Source organism: Pogona vitticeps, chromosome 2 (assembly GCF_051106095.1).
Source record: "Pogona vitticeps strain Pit_001003342236 chromosome 2, PviZW2.1, whole genome shotgun sequence".
Taxonomy (NCBI): Eukaryota; Metazoa; Chordata; class Lepidosauria; order Squamata; family Agamidae; genus Pogona; species Pogona vitticeps.
The window spans coordinates 75,061,213-75,086,349 of NC_135784.1; the positions used below are offsets into that span (position 1 = coordinate 75,061,213).

At 37.7% G+C, this 25,137-nt stretch overlaps 2 protein-coding genes across 4 annotated transcripts in view; one reads left to right on the forward strand and one right to left on the reverse strand.

The window, feature by feature from the left end:
- CENPP (centromere protein P) overlaps positions 1-25,137 on the forward strand; it is a 225,166-nt gene that overhangs the window by 104,230 nt on the left and 95,799 nt on the right. The window lies entirely within an intron of this gene.
- Positions 71-24,035, reverse strand: ASPN (asporin). Of its 2 annotated transcripts, none has more exons than XM_020806625.3 (8): positions 23,897-24,035; positions 17,676-17,941; positions 15,313-15,425; positions 12,647-12,860; positions 10,265-10,375; positions 7,426-7,519; positions 4,154-4,292; positions 71-1,426 (listed from the first exon to the last, which is right to left on the reverse strand). In XM_020806625.3, the coding sequence occupies exons 2-8, from the start codon at positions 17,920-17,922 to the stop codon at positions 1,229-1,231; spliced, it is 1,116 nt and encodes a 371-aa protein (XP_020662284.3). In that variant the 5' UTR covers positions 17,923-17,941; positions 23,897-24,035; the 3' UTR covers positions 71-1,228. The 2 variants fall into 2 exon arrangements, with proteins under 2 accessions (XP_020662284.3, XP_020662286.3); XM_020806627.3 differs by having other exon boundaries at positions 17,676-17,965; positions 23,897-24,000.

The following is a 25,137-nucleotide window of genomic DNA, read 5'->3' on the forward strand; positions in this document are numbered from 1 at the left end:
AAATCTTCATGCATATTTATGATATAAATGTTTAACTTAAATGGAAGAGCCAATGACATGACAATACTAGTTTTGAGTCTAGTATTTTTTAATGAGATACAATTTATAATTTTTAAATTCATTTAACTTACTGTTAACCTGAATAACACATGTGCACTAAATACATAGTTAAGATTGCCACTTCCATACAGTACTGTCACCAACTATGATGAAATACTTTTTGTATTAAATGCAGGTTGTATTCTACAAAGTTACAGTACCCAAACAGTAATATGGAATTGAAAAACTAGATCAACATGTTATGGCCAAAATTTAGTGGCTCCAATTTGCACATGCCCATATTTCATATCGACATGCAGCAGCTTATTTTTTCATTTATCAGCATGATAATGCTACATATATTCAGAATCACTGTGGGTACATAGACATTTGCCTTATCAACAAAGAGTCTCATGTGGTCACATTTGCACTGTGCCTTGATTTATCTGTTAGAAGAAAGGATTTTTCTTTTAATATATAACAAAATGATATATTTGTACTGGCCCTACAGAGAATGTATTATTTTCTAAAACAACAGCAACAACACCCTATACATTTCCTATATGTTTAGCCTGTATGCTAAAATAGTGTACAATTTTACTGGGAAACTACATAAATAAATACTACAGGTTTTGAGGCTATTAAGTGTACGGTATCAATCGTGTCTTTCAGTTTACAATGATTATTTAAATACTATCTAGTCTGACTTGATGATATTCCATCAAATTAATAGTACAGTACCTTTTAAATTTATATTCAGCCAGTTTAATTTACTTTTGTTATCTTAAAACCTCACAAGCGCCCCCTTGAAGTCTGATAAATACTTATACAGGAGACCTTTACATAGATAATTAGCTTAACTAAGTTCTGAAACTTTACATTATTTTCTTTTAAGAAAAAAGTCAACATAAATGGCTTGGACAATAATAATAAGGTACAATCAATGATAATTTCCAGTTTAGTGATCAAAAAGCCTTTCATCTCAAACATTTGCTTAATTACAGGAATCGTAAACTGGAAAGTATAGATTAAAGGAATAGTGTGCTATAGTACATTACGGATTAACAGACTCTGAAATAATTGTAAGTGTTTTGTTGAACAGTTGGACAATATAAATTGTGCATCTTCAACAGATTTCAAGTATTCAGATACTGGTTTCAGCATTTATGCTTGAACTAGGTTTTGGATCTTATTTTCCATAATTTCCTATTTGCACACTGCTTCTGTTTAATATACAGCGAAATGTTGCTGGTTGGATGTCCCAGTATTTTACAGGATTATTGAATAGACTAATTCCACTGTATAATGTTTTCTTCAGCCTTCCTCCTGTTGGGCAAAAATCATTCACTCCCACTTTTGAAATGCTGTTAGAATGAAGGAAGATGACCTGTAGAAAGGCAAAAGGAAAATAAGTCTTGAGTATTCTGTGTGATATATTAAATAATGATGCAGCTGTTGATCTATTTTTTGAATATTAGAAAGAAGTGTAAACCCTGTTATTACTGGGCCTTGTACTTAAATAAATATGAATACAATCTTAGACATCTAGAATTTGGGCAAAAACAAGATTTACACAGGAAGCAAGGAAAATATGCTGTTTCCTGTTGGTTTGATTTACTGATACTGTACTTTTCACATCCTGTCGTGATGTATGGAAGTGAGAGCTGGACCATAAAGAAAGCAGACCGCCGAAGAATTGATGCCTTTGAATTGTGGTGCTGGAGGAGACTCTTGAGAATCCCCTGGACTGCAAGGAGAACAAACCTATCAGTTCTAAAGGAAATCAACCCTGAATGCTCACTTGAAGGACAGATCCTGAAGCTGAGGCTCCAGTACTTTGGCCATCTCATGAGAAGAAAAGAATCCTTGGAAAAAACCTTGATGTTAGGAAGGTGTGATGGCAAGAGGAGAAGGGGACGACCGAGGATGAGATGGCTGGACAGTGTCTGCGAAGCAACCAACATGAACCTGACACAACTCCGGGAGGCAGTGGAGGACAGGAGGGCCTGGCGTGCTCTGGTCCATGGGGTCACGAAGAGTCGGACACGATTAAACGACTAAACACAAACGTACTTTTCACATAGATTCTTCTTGGAATGTATGTTTGAATCTTTTTTGTATATGTTTGAAGATTCAAACATATAAAAAGTGCTCACTATACATTTGAGTATAATGAGAATAATAAGAAACATTGAAAACATACATACAGTGTAGCTGCCTTAGAATAAATATTTGGAAGGGGCCTATGAGGTTATCAAATCCAACTCCCTGCTGAATACAGGAATCCAAGTACATCTGACAAATGGTTGTCTAATTTTTTCTTGAATACCTCCAGTGTTGGAGTGCTCACTACCTCCTGGAGTAATTGGTTCCATTGTTATAAAGCTGTAACAATTAGAAAGTTGTTTTCTGATATTCAGCCTAAATCTGACTTCCTGTAACTTGAGCCCATTATTATGTTTCCTGCACTCTGATGATTGAGAACAGATCCTGCCCCTCCTCTGTCTAACAGTCTTTCAGGTGTTTGAAGAGTACTATCATATTTTCCCTCAGTCTTCTTTTCTCAAAGCTAAACCTGTCCAGTTCTTTCCATCTTTCCTCATAGGGTTGGATTGCCAGCACCCTGTTTGCCATCCTTGTTGCCCTCCTCTTAACTTGTTCCATTTTGTTGGCATCATTTTTAAAGAGCGAACCAGAACTAGACACAGTACTCAATATGAGGCTTCACAAGTGTCAAACAGAGGGTAACTAATATTTTATGGGATTTGGAGCCTATACTGCAAATGATAATGAAGACATAAATGGAGATGGATGAAAACGTACACTGATAACTTTTTGAGATTGAAAGCATAGCTGTCTATGAGGAATGATTGTGGGTGAGGGTGGGGGATTTTGCACGCCTACACAGTAGTTTTGCTCTAAGCCACGTTTGGTCAATTAAACAGTATTAAAATAGTGCTGTGTCTTATGTATTTGTTTTATAGTTTTTGTCATCACTGCATACTTTCATATTATCTTCTCTGCTTATGTCTTTTGTAATATATTCGACATCCATTGTAAAACTGGTGTTAAATGTGGTTATTATCAGTTTCATAATAAAGCAAAGCAAAGCAATATTCTAATACATAATATTGTATGTACTGTATTAGAAAATATCTTTATTACAATAATTATTGGTCTAAAACCAAGGCTTGTCCTAACTAAAGTAGACACACTGGACAAAATCCTCTTGTGCAACTTTATATTGCACAAGCCAGATTATTTTGTCATCTGATGCTGGACATATTTAATCTAAATTAATTTTAAACTCTGGCAGTAATTTTTGGCTATTAAAAGCTTCCCCTGCACAGAAGGGAGCCCTAGGCAGCCTCACAACCTTGAGGAAGAGGATAGGAAGCTTTCAACTAATTTAAATAATACCAGTGCGGATGATGATGATGATGTCATCTGGCTTGCACAATACAAATTAACTCCAATAAGATTTTGGCCATAGAATCAATTGTTGAACTGTAAGTCAACACTTAGTAAATCCAATTCAATTGATCTACTCTGGTCAAAACTTATCATTGGATTTAACCTATATGTACAGTATTTTTCCATATATAAGATGACACTTTTGTCTAAAATCTCTAGACTAAAAGTTGAGGGTCATGTTATGCATGGAAGTAAGCTGAGGAGGAATCAAAACAGCCCATACTTTGCCTCTGCAAAAAAAAAGCTGCCACCAGTCACAAGGCTTAGCTTCCTACAGTCAGGAGACTTAGTTTTCTACAGTCACGAGCCTTATGTAACTGATGTCAGCTGATGCTGAACAAACCCATTACAACAGTGCTCAGATGCAACAGGAACTCATAATGTCCGAGTGTTCTGAGCCCAGAGGCTGAATAAAGTTAAAATGTGATGCATAATATGATAATACTGGTATGTAAATGTTACCTGATTATTAAATAAAAATGTTTTATGTGTCTGTTTTATGTCTAAAATATTGATTTCTTAATTTTGGGTTAGAAAAGTGGGCATGTCTTATACATGGAGGTAATAAAAAGATCATACATTATGAAATAAGATCATAAGAGACGGCAAAATGTTAAATGATTTTAAAAATATATGTTACCTGCAGATACTTCAGACTTGGAATATCAGAAGGCACTTTTTTCAGTTTGTTCTTTTCTAAATGTATTTCTCGTATATTTGGTATATTCACAAAGCTTCCATTTTCCACCTCTTTGATTCTGTTGTTTCCCAGTCCCAATCTAGAGGTACATAAAGAAATGTGAATAGCTGCGATAAGTTGTTTTATGATAGAATTTGAAATCTGTTTGATACAAAGAAAATGCTATGAATAGCCTATAGTTGCATTACAGTAAAGTGGCCCTCTTAGCATTTCTCAGACTTGAGGAATTAGCGCCAAGGTCCCTTTTAAGTCCTTTTGACTCAACAGAAAAATACTGACGATTCCACTGCAGAATGTCCACCCTTTTTTTCGCTACCTTACTACTACAGTGGGGTCTTGGCTTAAGAACAGCTCGAGTTAAGAATATTTTGACTTAGGAACCACTCTCATAGGAAAATATTGACTTGACTTACATACTTAGATTTGAGTTACGAACTGAAAAAAAACCACGTGGGAGGCAGGGAAAGTGCAAAATTTGAACTTTTAGTTAACTGTTGGCCAGTGAAAAGGGTGCCTGTCTGCTTCCTCACTCCTCCCAGCGTTTAGAGAGTGGATTGGGAGTCTTCGGACTGCCTGGTACTGCCTGGACTGTATTTTCCCTGCCTTCCCTGAACCTTTCTTGACCTAAGAAAAAAAGAAACAAAATATCCCCCTCTAGTGGTCGAAGGTGGAATAGCAGCTTCCCATTAGTTTCTATGGACGGAAAAGAGCAGATACGGATCAAATGGTTTTCAATGCATTCCTATGGGAAATGCAGATTTGACCTGAGAACTTTTTGACTTGAGAACCGCTTTCCAATACGGATTAAGTTCTCAAGTCAAGACCCCACTGTACCAGCAGACTTTCTTCTAACATTGTTTCTCATCCTTAGGCTAAAATTTAAATCTGCTGTAGTTATAACTGGAGGTGTTACATACCAGTTTGGATCAGGACTGCACCCTTTTGTGACAGATGCACGGAAATTGCTGCAAGGGTTCTCACAACGTTGTAAATAATTTTAGTTGTAGAAGAAATGCAAATATTGACTAGCAATGCCCATTTTTCAATATGAGTGGAAGAAGATTAATGTAATATATTGTGCAACAGACATAGAGATTCTCATGAAGTTCTGTACAGAATGGCTAAGGCTGCACATTCAGATGTTTATAACCTAGCAGTTTGAAAACATGTAAAATGCGAGTAGATAAATAGGTACCACCACGGTGGGAAGGTAATGGCATTCTGCGACTAGTTGCGCTAGCCATGTGACCACGGAAATTGTCTGCGGACAAACACTGCCTCTGTGGCTTGGATACGGGCATGAGCACCATGCCCTAGAGTCTGACACGACTGGACTAAATGTCAAGGGGAACCTTTACTTTTACCTACAGTCACTGAACAAAAACAATTCCTGACAACTGAACTGCTTTTGTTATAATGAATTTGTTCATGTTACAGTGACTAAACATGAATCAGCATTTGTAAGTCCTATAGTGCACTCTTTTGGTGATGATAATTTTTAAAGTTCATAGTGGTTTTGTCTTTCAACATTATAGGGGGACAATATTCTGGCAATCTAGAATCTTGGTATTATAAGATCCTGGTGTCACAAGGGTTTTATGCTACAGAGTTTTATTTTTCTGGTTTCTTCAAGATGTAGTCAAAACAATAACGGGGTAACCTGCCAGATTTCAGGTTACATATTTCTGAAATTACAAAGACTGGGAACAATACCATTTCTTATTGAATTTTTTTTCTTGAACCTTAAGACCCCTGGATCTCCAGGCTCCTGGAGATAAGGTTGTTTACAAATTGGCAGGACGTTTGGAGATGTAGACAGCAGAAAGAATTATAAATATAGGAAGACAAGACGCACAGACACGAACTCATAATTGCAAGGTAGCTCCATGCTTTCCCACACACTGGACAGCAATAATCATGGCATCGCATGGATAGAAAACATCATGGATTTTCCTATATAAAGGAATAATGACTGGCTTGGCTAGGTGAGCATTTAAAGCAATTTTTCTATGTGTATTTTAAATAATATGCTTAAAGGCTAAGAAATGTTTTAACTTATATATTATTTATATAATATTTATGTATTTTTGTTTCATTCTGGAATTAATCTTTTCTTTGGAATAAACACTAGCTGTGACTAACACAGGCTTCTGATTTTTTTCCCCTGGAGGTCTATGAAGTTTTGTAGTTTTAGTAGAGGTAACCAAGTTAGTCTGTGCTAGCATATCAGGCAAAAACAAAACAAAAATAAAAAGAGAAGACGACAAAACGTTGTGGCATCCTAAAGACTGCTATATTTTTACATGAGCTTTCATGGACAAGTCCACTTCCTCAACTTTGTAGGATTCTTATGGAGGATTCAGGCATCAGTTTATCTAATCTGACAACTTGACATTCATGAAATAGTGTATCAACAAATTTTATACAACAAATTTCCAACCCAATAGAGTGACAAATCAACAGGACTCATCCTTGCATTGTTGCCACTGTTCTCTTACTCTAATTTGGCGTTTGTTTGCTATTATTGTCAGTGAATTTGCCATAGATGTAATTGCACAAGTGGCATTTTGAAATATATTCAGCTACACCAGCATGTCAGTTTACCTTCCTCCTTTAGAATGTGCCATAGCGACAGAACAACACTGAAGGCATAGCATTCAAAAATGCTTTTCACTTCACAAGACCCAAGAGAGTTGGCAATCTCACAGGCTGTCATACATTGCAAATTATAGGACAGGCCAAAGCTCCCCAATCTTCATCTTCTGTAGTATAAACATAGCCAGGACAGTAATATTACTGTCTATGACGTTCACCATTATCATCCTGTGCACTTTCTTTGAAGGCATTCATGAAATATTACTCTTATTGGTGCTGCAGAATACTCATTGTCAGGTTATTGCTCTTATCTGCTTGGCTTCTCCCTGTTGCCAATCAATAATCTTTACAAGAAGTAGACTAGTTTCATTATGTTTGTCATCAACTAGTAAGGGGTTCTGTCAGTCATTTGAGATATGTATGTGCATTGCACTTTGCCTGTTTTCGTCTTTGTGCTTGTTTTAATCCATCAGAAAATCAGCATCTCTCTCAATTAGACCCATGGCATGATAGATCATAGAAACAGACTTCATTGCATCAAGGAATAATGGCAGAAGGGATAGTGGCAGAAATTTAATTCTGAGTGGGATGTAGGGTGTCCCATATTTAAATTTTACCTTTGCAGATTTTTGTACCGAATGAAATCCTCAAGCTCAATTCTAGAGATTTTGTTGTCATCTAAGTGAAGTTCCAGTAGGCTGGATGGCAACCCTATAAAGAAAAGAAATATGGAGTGAGAGGACATTCCACACAAACACCAAGAACTAATAAATTGTTAAATGTGGATGAAATGTGGAAGTAGCATTGCCATGCACATACATAAGTTTATTGCCAACTAGTTTTATTAATTTATTTTTATTTGCATGATGTCTTTCTCTCAGTTAAGGAACACAAGGAGGCTCACAATTATTAAAAAACAAACCAACTAAAAGTAGAATAAATTATGAGCATAAACAACAGTTAAACACATCACTATATTAAAACAATTATAGCTGTTTAAAACATGTCAATACGCATTAAAAACACATATAAAATAATAACTATATTCAGTACACCAGATTAAAAACTGCCCAATGGATTAAAAACTGCACAATTAGTAGTTAAGAGTGTATCCAAAAGATATAGTCTTCACCTATTGCCATAAGGGCAGGAGGGAAGGGGCCAACCTAGCCACCCGGGGGGGGGGGATTCTACAATCTCAGAGAACCCCATCTCACTTATGTTCCCACCAGATGTGTCTGTGAACATAGTACGACTAAGGTCCTCTGGTGAAGATCTTAAGAGCCGAGATGGATCATACAGGGAGATGCATTTCTTTAGCTTTCCTGGACCCAAACTATGTAGGGCTTTAAAGGTGATAACTAGTACTTTGAATTGGGCCCAGAAATGGACTAATAAACAGAGAAGCTGCTGTAACAGGGGAGTGATATGCCCCATTCAGTTGTGACAGGGACCCCGGTTACCTGGAAGGAAGTGCCCTCCCCCCCCCCAAGTGTTGAACTAGATATGCCACAAATGACAACAAATTGCTTCCACATCCTGAGGGCCAGTTTTCTTCAGCTTTAAGTAGATAAGCCTCTGTATTCTACGATGATTCACACAAAGCTACCATGTACTAGGTCACTGCATTTGTCCATTCAGCCCTATAATGTCATTATAAACCTCCTACTGGTTTTAAACATTGAAGAGGAATATCTGCAAAACCAAATGTGTACAATGTAAACAGCTTCTCAGAAATGGATGGGTAAGTTCGTTTTTATCTCATAAAAATACATAAGTGTCACCATATGTACGGTTTTTCCAAAGGATGTAGCAGTTAAGTTTTACAGTTGTTAAGGATGTTTTGACAGCATAGGTTATGGAAAGTAATACATTAGTATCAATTCTGGTCTCTTTTCATGCTGATCTGTAGAATAGTTTTCCAAGTTCTGTCTAAGCAGATCCTAGTGTTTCAGAACTGTTGGCCATTACATTCAACAAATAGCCAAAATATGTTTTTATGTGGTATACTTTAAAATTAAAGAGATGGAAAACATTGAGTACTTCTAGATTCCCAAGGTTTGCTGTTTATTATTTTCATTTATCTGGGTTTTTTAAATACTGTACCATAACCACAAACATATTTCTGGTTTCCATTGTGGCTTAGGAAAATACTAACTCTTCAGTACTATTCGTTTTGGCAACAGGAATATGAAAACAGCAGAGAACAGTTTCTTCTCCTTAGTGGTTCTCCCTGTTCTACTTACATTTTTTTAATGTTGTTGGTAATATGCTTTGCTGATCATAAGTTGGTATATTAGACAAAAATGTTCACAGATGCCAGGATCCAAGGCGGTCTATCTGCTGGTGGAAATGCTTACTTCAGCAGAATCAGGAAGGGATGAATCTCCTCTACTCCCTGCAACTATGTGGGTTTCCCAAAAAACGTTTTCTGTAAGGCTAGGAAACCTTCTAGAGTTAGGTTCTAGAGTTATGCTAAAGCCTGCAAAGTGCAGAAGAAGGGGTGGTCATACTAGAACTGCAGTGCCAGACAGCTGGGGATTTAGACCACACCAAGATTTACAAAATTCGTTGTCACGAAACATTTTGCCTGAAATCCTGTTTGTAAAGTAAGCTTAAGGGTAACTTTCCATCTCTTCTTACCATTTAAACAAGCTACTGATGCCATGCAGGGCACACACACAGACTAGCTTGGCATGTGCATGGGTGTCCTTCACAAGAATTGCAGGAATAGTTTGTTTATGAGGGAGAAACACTGTAAGTTGCGCTTGGGTTTACACTACGAACAGGATTTCAGCCATAGTCTTAATATTTACTCAGACAGGCAGATTAAATAGTTGGAGGATCATTTTATCAGTATGTTTATCAGAATGTTTTTAAAGATTTTCGTACTGTAACAGTGACACCCATTTAAATATGAAGCTCCATATTTGGGCCCCAGTCCAATATAGAAGTTCAGTATGCCTAGGTCTATAGAAATGAGTGAGTTTATACAGCTGGAGTCCTGTGCACCCCTATCTGTGAGTGTGCCACTCTGGATTTAGTGCCCAGAATCCTGTTGCTTATATGTGACAGTGTAAAGTGCAATGGTGTAAACCCTGAAGGCAAATTGTCAGAAGTCACTACTTGTATTTCTCATCACACTCCATTGTATAATATTGGATACAAAATAATTTGCCACTGCTCCTCTATAAACATCAGTCAGAAAATGTATTACATGTATTGTTCTATTTGCCAGTATTTTCAGTTTATTTTTTTCAGCTGAACATAGATCTTTTTAGATGTTCATTTGTAAAACTTCATATTGAATCTCTTATTTTAATTTGTGACTAAATTTGCACACTGGGTTATTAGTCAATTAGATCGCAATTATTTCATCCATGCATCAATACTGGGAAGCAATACACATGACAAAATTTAAAATACAGTTGATTTAAAAATAAAAATACACTATACCTTTGGGGATAGAGGTTAATTTAGCTTCTGCAATTCTTATGTGATAGGCTGTCACACCTTCAAATGCCCCAGGTTCGATTCCTTCATTATCAAGAGGATTTGCACTCATTTCTGCCAAAAGAAAGCACTTGCTGTGGGTGGTAGGGATTCAATTTCTAAGACAGCTTTCCTCCCTTCCTTATGCCAGGAAAAATATGTCCAAAGACATGTGCAAAGTTCCATGCAGTAGCTCAGCAGGTGTCTGTGAACAATTGCCAAGGAAGACGACCTATTCTGTTTTGTGTTTGTCAGGTAGAAACTAATAGGGTTCTTGAGTTAAAAGAAGACAGATCCATTATTAGGAGGCAGTAATCTTGCTTACACCCCCAAATTAAAAGAATTAGAACATAAGGAGATCTGTGCTGGATCAGACCAAAGAGCTATTTATTGAATGCACCATTATACCTCCCCACCATTCTTGCCCCCCTTGGCTCACCAGATATCTATAGGAAGCTCTCCTTCTCCTCCTTTTTGCTCCCTCCTCATTCCTCCACCAGAGAAAGGAAAGGAAAGCTCCCACATCCCACAGGAATTTCTACCAACAATTCTACAGGGTTTCCCTTCAAGGGAGTCTGGCTAGCTAGTTGGTGTTGTTGGCTCAGCAGTGTGCCTGTATTTATTTGGATATACTGTACAGCAGTTGCTCAAGAAGCCAAAGTGTCAGTGAGAGGGGAGCTGCTGGCTTTTCTCCAAAGGCGTGGGAAGGCAGGCTGGCAGTAGTGAGAGAAGATTTGACTAAGCAGACATGCTAGTAGCAGAGAAAGTAAGAGCTTTCCTGGACTCCAGTCTGAAATTATTCCTGATAGGTGGCTTACAGCAGCACTCACAGTGCTGTTTGATAACACTTCTGGGTAATTTCACAGACAGACACTGGATGAAAGAAAGGATAGATGAAAGAGGAGAAATGAATGAGATGAAATTTTAAATTATCCCTCTGTCGGACCAGAAGGGCCTAACCTCTTGGACCAGTGCCAATGTTCCCTCTAATTTCAGTCCCGCTGGGCGGGGTTCTGCCCTTCATGCATGTGACTTTGCCCTGCACATGTGCAACTCCATCCCCATGGGGTTTCCATTGCAACTGGAACCAACAGGAGAGAAAATGATCTTTGTAGGTGCACAAATGAGAAGGAAAATTACGTGGATAGAGGCAGAGTCGCAGGCACGCGCCTTAAAGGGAATCTTGGCTTGTGCCCCAGCACCTGGGCATCCCACCTTGGATACCTTGACATTAACAATATGCAGCTCACCAGTCGACTGGGGAATAGATGACAGCTGCAGGAAGCGCCTTGGATGAGTTTTGTGGCACTGTCAGGGGTGCTACATAGGGAGGGGTTGACAATGCACGAGGAGGACCTATGGGTGGACACTGTTGACTGGGAGGAATGCCAAACAGAGGAAGTAGTGCTCAACCAGACCTTCACCACGGTGAATACATGGACCTCCTGGTTCCACCTGATGAGGCAACCTGACTGCACCGGGATGCTCATTGGATGGAGAATCAATGCCAAGCCCAATGTTGATGCCAGCAAGGTCAAAGTCAGTACCAGAAGTCAGCAGGAGACTGTGGGATGGTCTGGAGACCAGCAATCCAGAGCAGTGTGCTCAGCTACACCACACTGTGTGCATTCAAAAACAAACCAGGTTCTGGTTCACCTCACAATTGAGAAGAGGCCTTTCATATCCATGAGATCAGGAGCATTCATCCTCGGACCCCCAGCTATGCCGGAACTCAAGCCTCCTATCTCCAAGGGCAGGTGAATATCTCTGTGCAGCACCCTTTTTGTGGTACCCCTTGTCTTGCCCACCTGCATGGAGTGCTGAAGCTGGTGAAGGAGAGTGGCTTCTTCTCTCCATCTCAACAGGTCAACACTGAACAGACAGGTTGGGAAAGTTGGGATATTGGCATCAGGTTGACGCAGAGTTTGGCAAGGCCCTGTTGGCCAAGCCTATTTTCAGTTAATCAGTTAAATAAAGATTCATGTTTAGAGCAACCCATTGTGGTGTCTTGTAAGAGGCTGCTCACACCCTTGTTTATTTGAATGAAACAGTTGTCATTGGGTGGCTTCTTTTTGCAGATCAACAAAAGACAACGAAAATGAAAGAAAGCCTATTTCATATATATTTTTTTCATTTGGTTGGAAATGTAATTTGCATCCCTGGTGCAGACAGCTTGCTAAAAGGCTCTGCTTCCTACCAGTCAAATATTAGTATTCCAGCCTTTCTTTTCATATGAGGCTCATTTAACCTGTCATTCCCCTCACATTGTTCATGGCTTTAATAATATTGTAGTGTACTTCATTTATTCTCTTATATATAGCAGCATGACACAAATAGTATACTTACCTAGAACGTGTAAAGACTTCATTCCTTTAAATGCTGCTTTGTGTATTTTTTTAACTTTGTTATCATGGATTCTTATCTCAGCTAAACTTGTTGGCAGATTTGCAGGAATCTCAGTTAAATGATTATGGGACAAGTAGAGGCGTCGCAACTTCTTTGCTGATCGAAAGGCTTTGGGGTGGATCTTAGTTATCTTGTTGTTGTTCAAGGCAAGTGCCTAGGAAACATGGGAGAAAATAAATTAGAAAAAGTATTTAAATTTCTAAGATTCTTACTTAGAAGCAGAATATTTTATTTCTAAAGACTGAGTAACTATTTAGGATGAATCCATTTGTTAGCCCCAGCTAGAGGAGACCACATTGAAAGAAGGAGACTTCTTAACTCCGACTGATTCAGTAACTAAAATGCAGTAGTAAATCACAATTACAGTAGGTCTATTGAATCATTGGGGATTTGTGGAGTTAAATCCTGTTTAAGCTCCATTGATTGGGTGGCCTTCTCTAGTTGTAGCTTCCTTCCTACGGGATTTCAGCAATGGATCTTTTTAGTTGGGATTAGTGACTGGATTTAGTATACCCTCTTCTTTGCATGTTTAAAGTTGAAGAAAAATTTACATGTGTGAGAAAGTTCTAGCCTCACATGTTACTTATGTGATTTTTAGTAGTGAAAGTAGTCACAAAGGCAAATAGGAACCAACACTCAGTTGTTCATAAATGACTTGTGCAGCCGAAATGTAAACCTTTTTTTTCTCAATGGCATTAGCAGTTTACCAAGTTTAGAAATATATACAAAGGAAAATACCCAGTGGCTGGAATCCTGTTCAAAGTCTAAGTCCAAGTGTAACTTTCTGTCTGCTTGTCCCTAGCAAACAAATTGTCATTGCTGTGATAATGGGCAGCATGTGTGCACTTGCATTGTGCAGTGGTGGTTTGTTTACAAGAGAAGAATGAACAGAGAGTTGCAATTGGGCCTATGCTACAAGCAGGATTTCAGCTAGTATTCTGTAGTAGATAGAGTGATGGACTCAGTACACTTAGGTCCAAATCCCTATTCATCCTTGGAAACGTGACAGTGTGTGTGAGGGAAGGGGGACGGGGACTGGTAGACCGCTCTTTAACTCTCTCTTTTACCTTGAAAACACTGCCTTTGATTGAAATTGTGAGCATATTTGGGATCAGAATGGTAATTATTTCATAGAAAGAGGGTTTTTGTAAAATGTAAGATTGCAGATGTAATAACAATAGAGAGCTCATATAGGAGGCAGGAGGTGGAAGTTTGAATTCTCACTGCACTGTTCAGAAGAGGGGGCAGCTGAGATAATCCAGTCTGTGCTTGATGATATTCAATTCCTTGTCACATAAGCAGCCTCAGGCTGCTGTAGATAACAGTTAAGTCAGTTTCTGGACTGCCAGAAAGACAAACAAATGAGCCCTAAATCAAATCAAGACTGAACTATCGCTAGAGGCAAAAATGTGAAACTGGGGCTGTCCTACTTTGGGCACACCATGAGAAAGCAGGATCCTCTGGAAAAAGGCAGTAATGCTCGGAAAAGTGGAGGGCAGCAAGAAAAGAGGAAGACCAAATACAAGATTGACTGACTCCCTAAAGGAAGCCACAGGCTTGAGTCTACAGGAGCTGAGGAGGGCAACTGAGGACAAGACACTTTGGGGATCACTCCTTCCTAGGGTCATCCTAAGTCAGAGGTGACTTGATAGCACATAAGAGATTTTATTTGTTAGTTTGTTAAATTTTTATTTTATCTTTCCTCCAAGAAGCTTTAAGGATCATATGTGTTCCTCCCCCACCATCTTCAAAACAACCCTGCTAGGTTGTGATGGATAGTGACTAAACCAGTTCACCCAGTGAGCTTCTTGGTTAAGTGCAACTATGAAGGCTTCTCCTTCATAATCCAGCACTCTAGCTGCTACACTGCATCAGCTACAAACAATCCTATGCAGATAATGCAAAACCAAGATATTCGCTTAGTAGATAATAATTGATTATTTTATTTGTAAATCTGCAGTGGTGCAGCTGTGCTGGATTACACTGGGTAATATCCCATGATCACTGCTGAACCTTAGATGAGCACACTCATAGTGCAGCCACCTCTGAAATGTGCACTGTTGCACAAGAAGTTGCATAACAAATATTGTATTGAATACCAGCTTAAGCCAAGTCTGAGTATGTGCAATACTAGCACAAGTGTATTCAATGACATTGTTGTATATAGTACCTAATATTTTATTTACCTTCTTGTCATGCCTTTCATGCTATTTATCAAGGTCTAGTTTATAGCATCCTGAGCTACCCTGTTTCCCTGAAAATAAGACCTAGCCTGAAATAAGCCCTAGTATGATTTTTCAGGATGCTCGTAATATAAGCCCTACCACAAAAATAAGCCCCTGCCCTCCACCATTATGCAGCAACCAGAAGAAGATTACATAACCATATTTGAATAAATGTAGATTGTTGAAAGAAGATTACATAACTGTATTTGAATAAATGTAGATTGTTGAAAAAAATAAAACATCACCTGAAAATAAGCCCTAATGCATTTTTGGAGCAAAAATTAGTATAAGATCCTGTCTTATTTTCAGGAAAACACAGTATGAATTATTGTCACAATTTTAACTGAAAGGAATATAAAGAACGTGAGAAAACAAACTTACATATAATGATGTAAGTCCCTTGAGATCATTTTCCTTAACCTCTTTTATTTTGTTGTTTTGAAGGTCTATCATTCGAGTATCAAATGGAATGTTCTTAGGAATTGCAGTCAAGCCTATTTATTGGGAATCAAAAATAAAATTTGAGTATGAATGTACACTTACATCTTACATCTCCAAATATTTACGTTATGAATGTTTGTTTCTGTCACTCAATAAGTAAAAATGTTATCTCAGCAAATGTATTAATTTACCAAAAATAAACTAGCTGTAAAAATGTTGTCCATGTTGAATGTTTGATTTCAAAATATTTGTTTTCTTCTAAAATATGCACAAAACTATTATCCAGTTCTCAGAAGGTGGAACTGATCTGAGTTCAAAAAGGCAAGCAACCAAAGGACTAAGATCACTTCATGAATCAAAAATAGTTAATTGTTCTTATCATAAAAGTTGGTGTCTGTACATGCCTTTATGAATCCCTAGGGAGTTTCAGATGTATACCAGGGTTCCTAGAATTGCATGTGCCAGGTTTAATTCACACTTTTTCAAAGGCTTCCCCCAACTTCTAGGAGTAGCTTTTTGAGAGTCACAGGAAGCCATAAAATTTTTTGTGAGGTTATCCTGTCCATACCATCTACATATGTAGTCTTATACTAGTTGGTTGTTGTTGAATGATTAAAGAAATCAGAGTATGATGCTCTGCAAATGCATTGGTTCCATAGACTCTTTATTTTCAGTATTGTTGTTTCAAAGCTTGTATGATGCATAGAATAACCTATTTCTAGCACATTGACAAATTCGTAGGTGGGGAAGAAAATAAATATTGTTCACTGCAGGTATCTGAGGGCAGTTCTTATAAAGGCGGGAACAGGGTTGCTGTGTTATTTCCAGACATTTCTAGCACCAAAGCCTAGTGGCAGAAGCTAGAGGATCTTTGAGATGTTATAGGGTGGTCCTTACAGCAGCAATAGCAAAATGATGTGTCTGTCAGACACACAAGATAGAAGCTTAATGATGAATTTGAAGGCTAATGGGAGACTTTCAGCAGTAGCAGCAGCTCTGGAACATGCTAGAAGAATGCTTCTAACTATGTCTAGTGGCATGTCCTGAAGCCATGAGAATCAACCCTAGAATTTGTGTTACCAGGTTGACACCATCCACTGCCTGAATATGCAGCCCCAAAGCCTGAGATTCAGAAAATGAACCTCTAAACCTGAGTTTCATGGCTGAAACCTGAGACTTGGCAATCCTACTGGGAGAGAATTTCAGTTCAGTTCATTTTTAAAGAAATACACAAAATTTCACAATCTGGAAAAGAAATAATGTGAGATCTTAAAGAGTAAAGCATGGGAGAAACTAGAGCACAGTCAGAGTGTCAGTCCAGGCCCAGGATTCAAATCCCTGAATAGTCAACCATGTTGATGCTGAATTAAAGTTGTCACTTCTTTTTTTTCTGAGGTGCGCTCATCCTTAACATCCTTGCTATAGGCAGTTACAACACGATCCTGTCCAGGCTGAGATACCTCAGGTAACTGAATTTAGGAGAGAATTTGGTTTCCAGGATCTTCAAAGATTTCCCAAAATTTGCAGATTTGGGAGTCTGATTATTTAAATGTGGGAGAAAGTGAAACAGACGTATTCCCATCCCAACTTCAGTGAGTTTGTACAAAATCTTTTGTGGACAATCTTTGCTCGTTGGGATGGAATTGACAACACTTGATGGAAGGTTGTACTCAGTCTATCTGAAGGTTGTTAGCTACGTTAAGATTTGGCCTAAGATTGTTTATTTCTGTGGTTCTTAACCTTTGTTACTCGGATGTTTTTGAACTGCAGTTCCCAGAAACCCCAGCCAGCACAGTTGGTGGTGAAGGCTTCTGGGAGTTGCAGTCGAAAACTCCTGAGTAACCCAAGGTTAAGAACCAGTGGTTTATTTGAACATTTTATTAATTCATCCATTGCTGAAAGGAAATGGATAATACTGTGCTGAGGGAGCCCAATACGAAACATTCAAGGCCAATGAAAGTATGTAACAACTTGGGTCCAACAAGAAGTTTCACTGCGCATTTGATGTGGCTTGCTTGCTTGGTGTCCAGGGAACTTAAAGTTGGTGATATAAAACTAAACCTGGTGATGGAGCGTAGAATTGTGAAACGTCATTGTATGCATGTTAATTTGCTGTACAGCATTGTTCTAGACCAATATTCCTATGCAAAGCCTCAAAAATATTCAAGGAAATGAAAGGTTTATTTTGTCCTTGTAGTGGAATTTCACACATGTATTGTGTAAGTGTAGTAATAATGATGTGAACATTATGTCTGGAAAAAACCAAATTTAGATGAAAATAAAATATAATTGCTTAACCTTACCCAAATCAGAACAGTGAACAACTCTTGAGTAGCACTGACATCCAAAAGGGCATACCGGAAATAAATCAAAAGGTATTGGAAAAAGAGAATTATCATCATCATTGTCATCGTTGTCGTCGTCATCATCATCATCTTCAAGATCGTCCATATCCATGAGCATTACATTTTTTAAACTGAACCGTGATGGACTTTTGAAAGGTTTAGCAGAGCACAAAGCCAGGAGGAGCAGAAGCATATATTCCCTCATAATTCCAGAGTCCACTGACCTGGAACAAAATGCAGTTTAATACCTGCAGAATGGAAAATACCTTCACCAAGTTTGTAATTCCAGTACCATTAAAATTAAGTGACTGTGTACAAATATGTAGACTGTCAATATTAACTCATTTGTGGGAATCTGATTTGTTTCATCATAAAGTTCCAGATCATCATAAAGTTTGTGTGTGTGTCTGTGTGTGTGTGCGTGCGTGCGGGTGCATGCACGCTTTATGATGACCTGGAACTCTATCTTCTACCTAAATGTCAGTATAAATAGTTGCAGTGTGATAGGTTTGTTTTGTTTAAATGTCCACTTGGACTTGGGATGTGAAGCTCTAAATGCTAAATGATGGTTGGTCAGCATAGGAGCCCATGGAAATAGTGTGAAGAGAGCCTCATAGCACAATGGTTAAATTACAGTACTGGAGCCAAGACTCTGCTCACAACCTGAGTTTGATCCTGACAGGCTCAGGTGACTGGGTCTGGGTTGACTCAGTCTTCTATCCTTCTGAAGTCAGTAAACTGAATAGCCAGATTTGGGGGGCAGGCAATGTGTAACCTGCATAATTATGTTGAAAGCCAGCCAGAAGGTGCTTTAAGAGCTATGGGGCAGTATATAACTAGCACACTTTGCTTTTTAATGTATTTTAAGACTTGACCAGAGAACTTTAATTACAGACTAGCATAGAATAGCAGTAAGTAATCAAGAGGGGGGGGGAATTCAAGGATCAGGTACTTAGCTATTCCAAATGAGTAATGTTTGGTCTCTTGGTTTGGTTTTGAATAGGACTACTATGGTGAAGTCATGATTGCCTTCAAAACATTGTTGAATGCCATTACATTACAGTGGGGTCTCTATTTAAGAACGTCTCTACTTAAGAACAATCCAACTTAAGAACAGCTCCATTTGCTAAATTTTGCTTCTACTTGAGAACAGAAATCCAAGATAAGAACAGGGAAAAAAAACCTTTCCTGCTTTTTTTTTAACCTTAGGTCATCTTGGTTAAAAAAAAAATTCTCCCCCTAGTGGTAGAGTAGGTATTAACCAGCTTTGCATTAGTTCCTATGGGAACTAATGCTTCAATGTACGAACGCACCTCTACATAACAAAAAAACAGCCAGAATGGATTAATTGGTTTTCAGTCCATTCCTATGGGAAATTTTGCTTCAGCTTAAGAATGTTTCAACTTGTAGTTTCTATGGACGGAAAAGAGCAGATACGGATTAAATGGTTTTCAATGCATTCCTATGGGAAATGCAGATTCAACATAAGAACTTTTCAACTTGAGAACCACCTTCCAATACGGATTAAGTTCTTAAGTAGAGAACTCACTGTACAATGTAATGCAGAAGAGGGTTAAAGTTCAATTCCTACTTCCCAGGAACAGGAGCCTGCACATTGTTGTGAGGAAAATTGTAGGATTAAAAAAAAATCTTCAGAAAATATGCACTCTCCTACTGTTTTAGGAGATCTTGCCAATCAAACAGTAGAAGCCATTAATTACATCCTGATACTTCTGAGGTCAGCACACTGATGCTCCTTATTGGAACATCAATTTGAATAGTGGATGCACCTGCCACTGGGAATCTGCTTGAATAGGGGTGGGATGGATTTGCCTTTGATTCCTTCTATTTTCAGTGCACTGTAACTCTTATAAATCTTCACTATGCTGGCTAGTAGTAGCAGCACTGGACAACATCTGCAGGGCCACAGGTTTCCCACTGTAGCCTCAGAAGGGGTGTCTCCAAACTTCTTGTATTAAAATCAAAGTGGTGCTGCTTGACTTAAAATGTGAAACATAGCTCTGTACACATCTCTGAATGTTGTTTTGACAGACTGGGAACAACACTATGTTGCAAAAATAATTTCTGAGTTCTTTTCTTAAGCAGAGGACCTTTACTTGATTCAGCTGAGAATAATGTAGGGGATGATAATGATAATGGCCTAAATCCAATTTCTGGTCCTAACTAGAGTAGACTTGTTGAATCAACTAATGAATAATGAGTCAACAATTGAGTAAATCCCATTGTTTCAATAGTTCTTTTCTGTGTTGGACTACTAGTTTAATTCAGACCATTAATTATTGGGTATTCAATTCATTGTTAGGTCCTATCAAGTTAAAGCTGACTTACAGCAACCCAGATAGGGTTTCAAGGTGAGTCAGGTATTTAAAGAATGGTTTTACCAGTTCCACACTCCCAGTGAACTTCCGTGACTGAGCAGTAATAAGGTGACAGGAAGGACGGAAAGCCAGTATCAGACATCACCAAATACCAGTTTTTGGTACCAAATGGCCAGATTTTACCAAGTAAAGGAAAATTAATAGTAATAGTGCTAGGCATATGAAATTGTCTAAAGACGTACAGAGCTTTTGCTGGTATAGTGGAAGCTGAAAAGAGAAAGCTCTACTGAAACTCTTAGTGGCTTTCCATGAACTGCCTCAGTGTTGCCATTCTAGGGTATGTAATGCATTTGAATAATTTCATTTTAAATAATTTGGAATTAACTAATTCAAGGAAACATCTGCTCTCTGATTCCATATTTGTAGTTACTTGCCATAACAATCACTTTTGAGATTGGAATGTGTTGTGGCATATGATTTTATAACCAGAGTTTACTTTGTCAGATGCTTCCATGTTCTTTGATCTCAACCATTTATTTAATCCATAGTTGCCTTTCTGTCCCTTCTAGTGAATGAGCTATTAAATTAGTATCTGGGATTCTATATGCTTTGGCAGCAGCAGATCAAAAAAGCCTCTATTCGAGCTTAAAACAAATATCTGGGCCTTTATGGTTTCTTCTTTACACTGTGGAACAGATGAAAATGTTAGCAGCTAAATAAATATCCTTAGCATTGTTGTGAAATGTGATATGCATGATGGAGTCTTCACATAGCAAAGTTACACAGATTCTCCTCCTCTAATATCTGCATGTTATGCATGGATATCTGCAGGGCGAAATACTTTTTCCTCTACAGTGGACCCTCTACTTAAGAAATTAATCCGTATTGGAATGGTGGCTACAAGTCGAAAAGTCTGTAAGTCGAATCTCCATTGACCTACAATGCACTGAAAACTGATTAATCCCATAACCAGTGGTTTTTATTCTATTTTTATTCCATTTTGTTTTTTTTGTTTTGTTTTTTCTGGTCTGTAAGTCGATTCTCTGGCTGCAAGTCGGATCTAAATTTTGCAGCCAGAGAAGTCTGTAACTCGAAAAGTCTGTAAGTTGAGCCGTCTGTAAGTCGAGGGTCCACTGTATACAGTCCATTTTCAATGTTTGGATGTTGTAGAAAAGAAGACCATAGAACATCCCTGAATGGAGCCCCCTTCACATTTTACAGATTTCTGTCTGTACCTCCTACTGATGGAATCCTTGCTTGCTTTCAAATAAACTTCTGTAACCCTTGGTATTATTGTCCTGTGTTCTCCATAAGGTAATAGTGTATTCCTATTGGCCTTAAATCTCTTTGAGGTCAAGTTTAGGTTCCTGTCAGAACATTTTGAAGATCACTCATTCATAAAGTAACCAGAAGTCTGAGGCAATTTGACAGCACGTAGCAACAACATACATTTAAGAGTGGTCTTAACCGACCAGATAGCCGGTATATTAAATAAATAAATAAATAAATAAATAAATAAATAAATAAATAAATAAATAAATAAATAAATAAATAAATAAATAAATAAATAAATAAATAAATAAATAAATAAATACAGCTGTGTGGTAAATGAACTCCTATTATATATTTCTCCAAATTGGTTGTGGTCACACCTTTATCAAAATCTCTGAAAGCTTGATCTTGACATAGGAATTCATTATTTAATGCAAGAGTAGAATTTTGGTTCATGCTCCCATATTAGACTGAAATTGTTTACATTGACATCAGGGAGTTAAATCAGGTTGGGGAACATCTGCTTCCAGCTTATTGAAACATAAAGCAAAACTCGTATATGTCTTTTGGCCAGGACTGTGTCCAATTGACGCTTCAGATGTAGCACAAAAAGTTTGGTTTCTATGGCACTTATGTAGGACTTGATTGTAGCCAACTACAATCACAATGGCAATCTCTGCTTGTGTCCTGGCAACATTTGCATAAGTAGGAGATTCTGTACTACTGTACTAGCATGCTTTGCTGACATCAGAAAGGATCTGTTTTAGTTTAATGTTTGCCAAATAATGCTTATCCTTTACATGCTCTTGTTTGGACCACTTGTTTTTGACCTTGTGCCATAACCTTGATGGCATGAGGTTAAAGACAACTAGTCAGACCACTGAGGTGTAGGTGCTTCCCCATTTAAAAAAAAACCCGAATAGATGAAAGAACTGATAAATTGATTGATAGGACTATTCTGTGCTTGTCTGTTACGAACCAAGTCCATTGAGAAGGACTTGCTTTCAGGTAAATGAGTAGGACTTCAGCCAAAATAATTTTCACATGATAAGCTCATACCTTAAACTACACTTTTTAAGGCTAAATGTGGCAGAGTGCTGCACCTTTTATCATAGCAGAACATATAATTAAAAATAAGAATCACCTGGGCTAGAGCACAGGTAGTTTCATCACACTTTGTTTAGTACAAAATACAATGTTTATTACTTACTTATTGGCATATTTAAAATACTGTATTAGTTAATATATTTGGAGTAACTATGGAGCTTTTAACCAAGCCAGGTTTAAACAGTCTACATTTATAAACACTATGATGAAGGGTATTTCAATTATATTCTATTAATGTGAAACAGAGTGTGAAAGCAATCCTTTGCAGTGTATGATATAACCAATAACAACACCACATATTTGGTTAGTGAACAGACAACTAATTTTATTCCAAGGATGGTTTCTCCATCAAATTCCCTGTTCAGCCCTCTCAATCTGTTCCATAGAGTTGCAGATCCCCTAAAAGAGATTGGAAGGTGACACAGGAGACTGCAGGGAGGAGGAGAAACTTGAAAATTACTGCCTCTTCTGTTCGTAGAGCCCTCTACTACATGAAAAGCTCTTCCACACAGAGCTTCCATTCATGGAAGGGAATCCCTGGACATGATACAGAATATTGTAATAGGTGGGGCTTGTCTTGATAATGAAGCTAAGACTGAGGGCTTTGTCAATAGGGTATTGCAGATTGTTAAAGGCAGATTTTTAAAATTACCAGTCTGGAGCAAGGTACATACTTGGCCCCTAAAGAATTAGCTTGGATAATGTGGTTTCCTTGTGTAGATGCCCAAATCCGTGTTTGTTTGTAACCCAAAACCATAAGAATACTGAACAAAGAACTTATTAAGTAGCTCAACATACAGTATATCATTCATACTTTCTTCCCAAACCTTTAAGCCCTTTTTGTATTCACCTCTTTTGCAGAAATAACATATCTTTCCAAAGCACAAAGTTTTAATAGTCTTGCAGAACTATTACTTTTATAACATTGCACAGCGAATTTTCTAAAGTCATCTATTTAAAACATCAGAAATAAAGTACTTTATACTAACTCAATATTTTCATGTTATGGTAGACAATGAACTCTTTGTCCTCTTGTTTTTAAATCTTGTTTTACTTCATAGTAGCAATTGAATCTGTTTGGGTTATGAATACCTGGAATCGTTACTAAAATAAGAGCCATTGAATTTGCAGTCCTTTGCCCACAGTTTGTTGTATGTGCCGTTGTATAGCATAGGGCTTACTTGAGTAGACATGTCTGAGCTTCGATCATATATAAACTAGAATCTAAAAACTGTAACAGAACCATAATCTGTTTCTATTACATAATAACTATTTCATACTGAGTTCAAAACATACAATTTTCTGTTTCTTTTCTTATCGAATATAAAAGCATTTTAACTGCAGTGTATATTCTTCTAATATTTACTTCAGAAGGTTGGTCAGCAGGTTAGAGTTTTAATAATAAAAGCACATTGTAAAATACAAATTCTGATATGTTGATATTTTTTTTAAAAAACATACCTTTCACGTTTGTCAAGTCCTTTCAAAACAGTATCCCAATATTCCACCTGGTAAATTTATTTCCAGTTTCTTACTGTATAGAATTCAGATTCAAGCTTGTAAAACGAACAGTAAATAAAAGCACTTTAAAGTTCCTGTTCCTCCTGGCACTCTGGGTGATACTTGAATAAACTGCTTCTGTGGATTAGTCTATCTTGAGTACTGGAGAAAGATGTTAAGAAAATGTGTTACTACTCATGTGTTTTTCATCACTGCCTGAATCTCAGCCAAAACTTCTAGCTTAACTCTAGACGTCTAAGAAAAATATGTGGTTAAATTTGAAACCTAATAGTAGATGGCACGAAGCCAATGGAAACCCCATATATGGTTCATTCAAGTCCATTTCTGATATGCCAAGTAAGCACCTAATTAAAAACAACTCTGAAGTGTGCCATTTCTTACTTTAATGAAGAAGTGTGCATCTGTTCACCAAGAGCAACCTAATAGCTGATAACATGTACTAAATAAAGGTGCAGTTTAAGGGACTAGCAATGGAATCGGGAGCAAGATGTGTAGACAAATGAGGTACTGGGGTTCACAGTGATCTTTAGATTTATTTTATCAATGTTGCTTTGTTTCTCAAATAGGAAGCAAGAACCCACTGGGTACACAGTGACTTGTGAAGCATGTTAATTCCTCCAAAGTGTATCCAATTAAAATTACATGCTGAACTTTGTCTCATTAAATGATTGCTGGATAGAGAAACAAGCATACTCCTGTATCAGTGATATACAATTTTAGGGCACATGAAAGAAGGACATTCAACTAACTCAAATTATTTGAAAAGGCCAAAATATCATAACCCTCTGTCCATAAAAACATGCTCCATCAGATTTACTGAAAACATATTGGATAATGAACTAATCAACTAATTCTGCTCACTAGAACGTATTTTGGATGTATGCTTCTTAAATAGTGAACACAGATGCCACATTGAAAATATTTTAAAATTTGAGAAACTTCAAAAAGCACATTGTGATACTATACTGTACAAGTGGATGTTGGGAGTCATATTTAAAGGGAAAAAGGATTCTACCCAGTGTGATCAGGGTTGTAGACATGATTCTTTGTGGGTCTGATGATGGACTGTGTTTGAGTTTGAGCACTTTAAGACAGGGTATAGGGCACTGCAGACACAAATGAAATATTTTATAGTTAGCAAGCTGTTGTGGAGCTCCACCTGCCCCAAAGGAATGATGTCA

What these genes read in the sequence shown, in the direction of transcription:
- ASPN (XM_020806625.3), bottom strand. Translation starts at nt 17,922, where the DNA reads ATGAGGGAATATATGCTTCTGCTCCTCCTGGCTTTGTGCTCTGCTAAA. An exon ending in ATTAACCTCTATCCCCAAAG is followed by an intron (nt 7,520 to 10,264) that starts GTATAGTGTATT and finishes TTTTCTTTATAG; the next exon opens with GGTTGCCATCCAGCCTACTG. An exon ending in CAAGTCTGAAGTATCTGCAG is followed by an intron (nt 1,427 to 4,153) that starts GTAACATATATT and finishes GCCTTTCTACAG; the next exon opens with GTCATCTTCCTTCATTCTAA.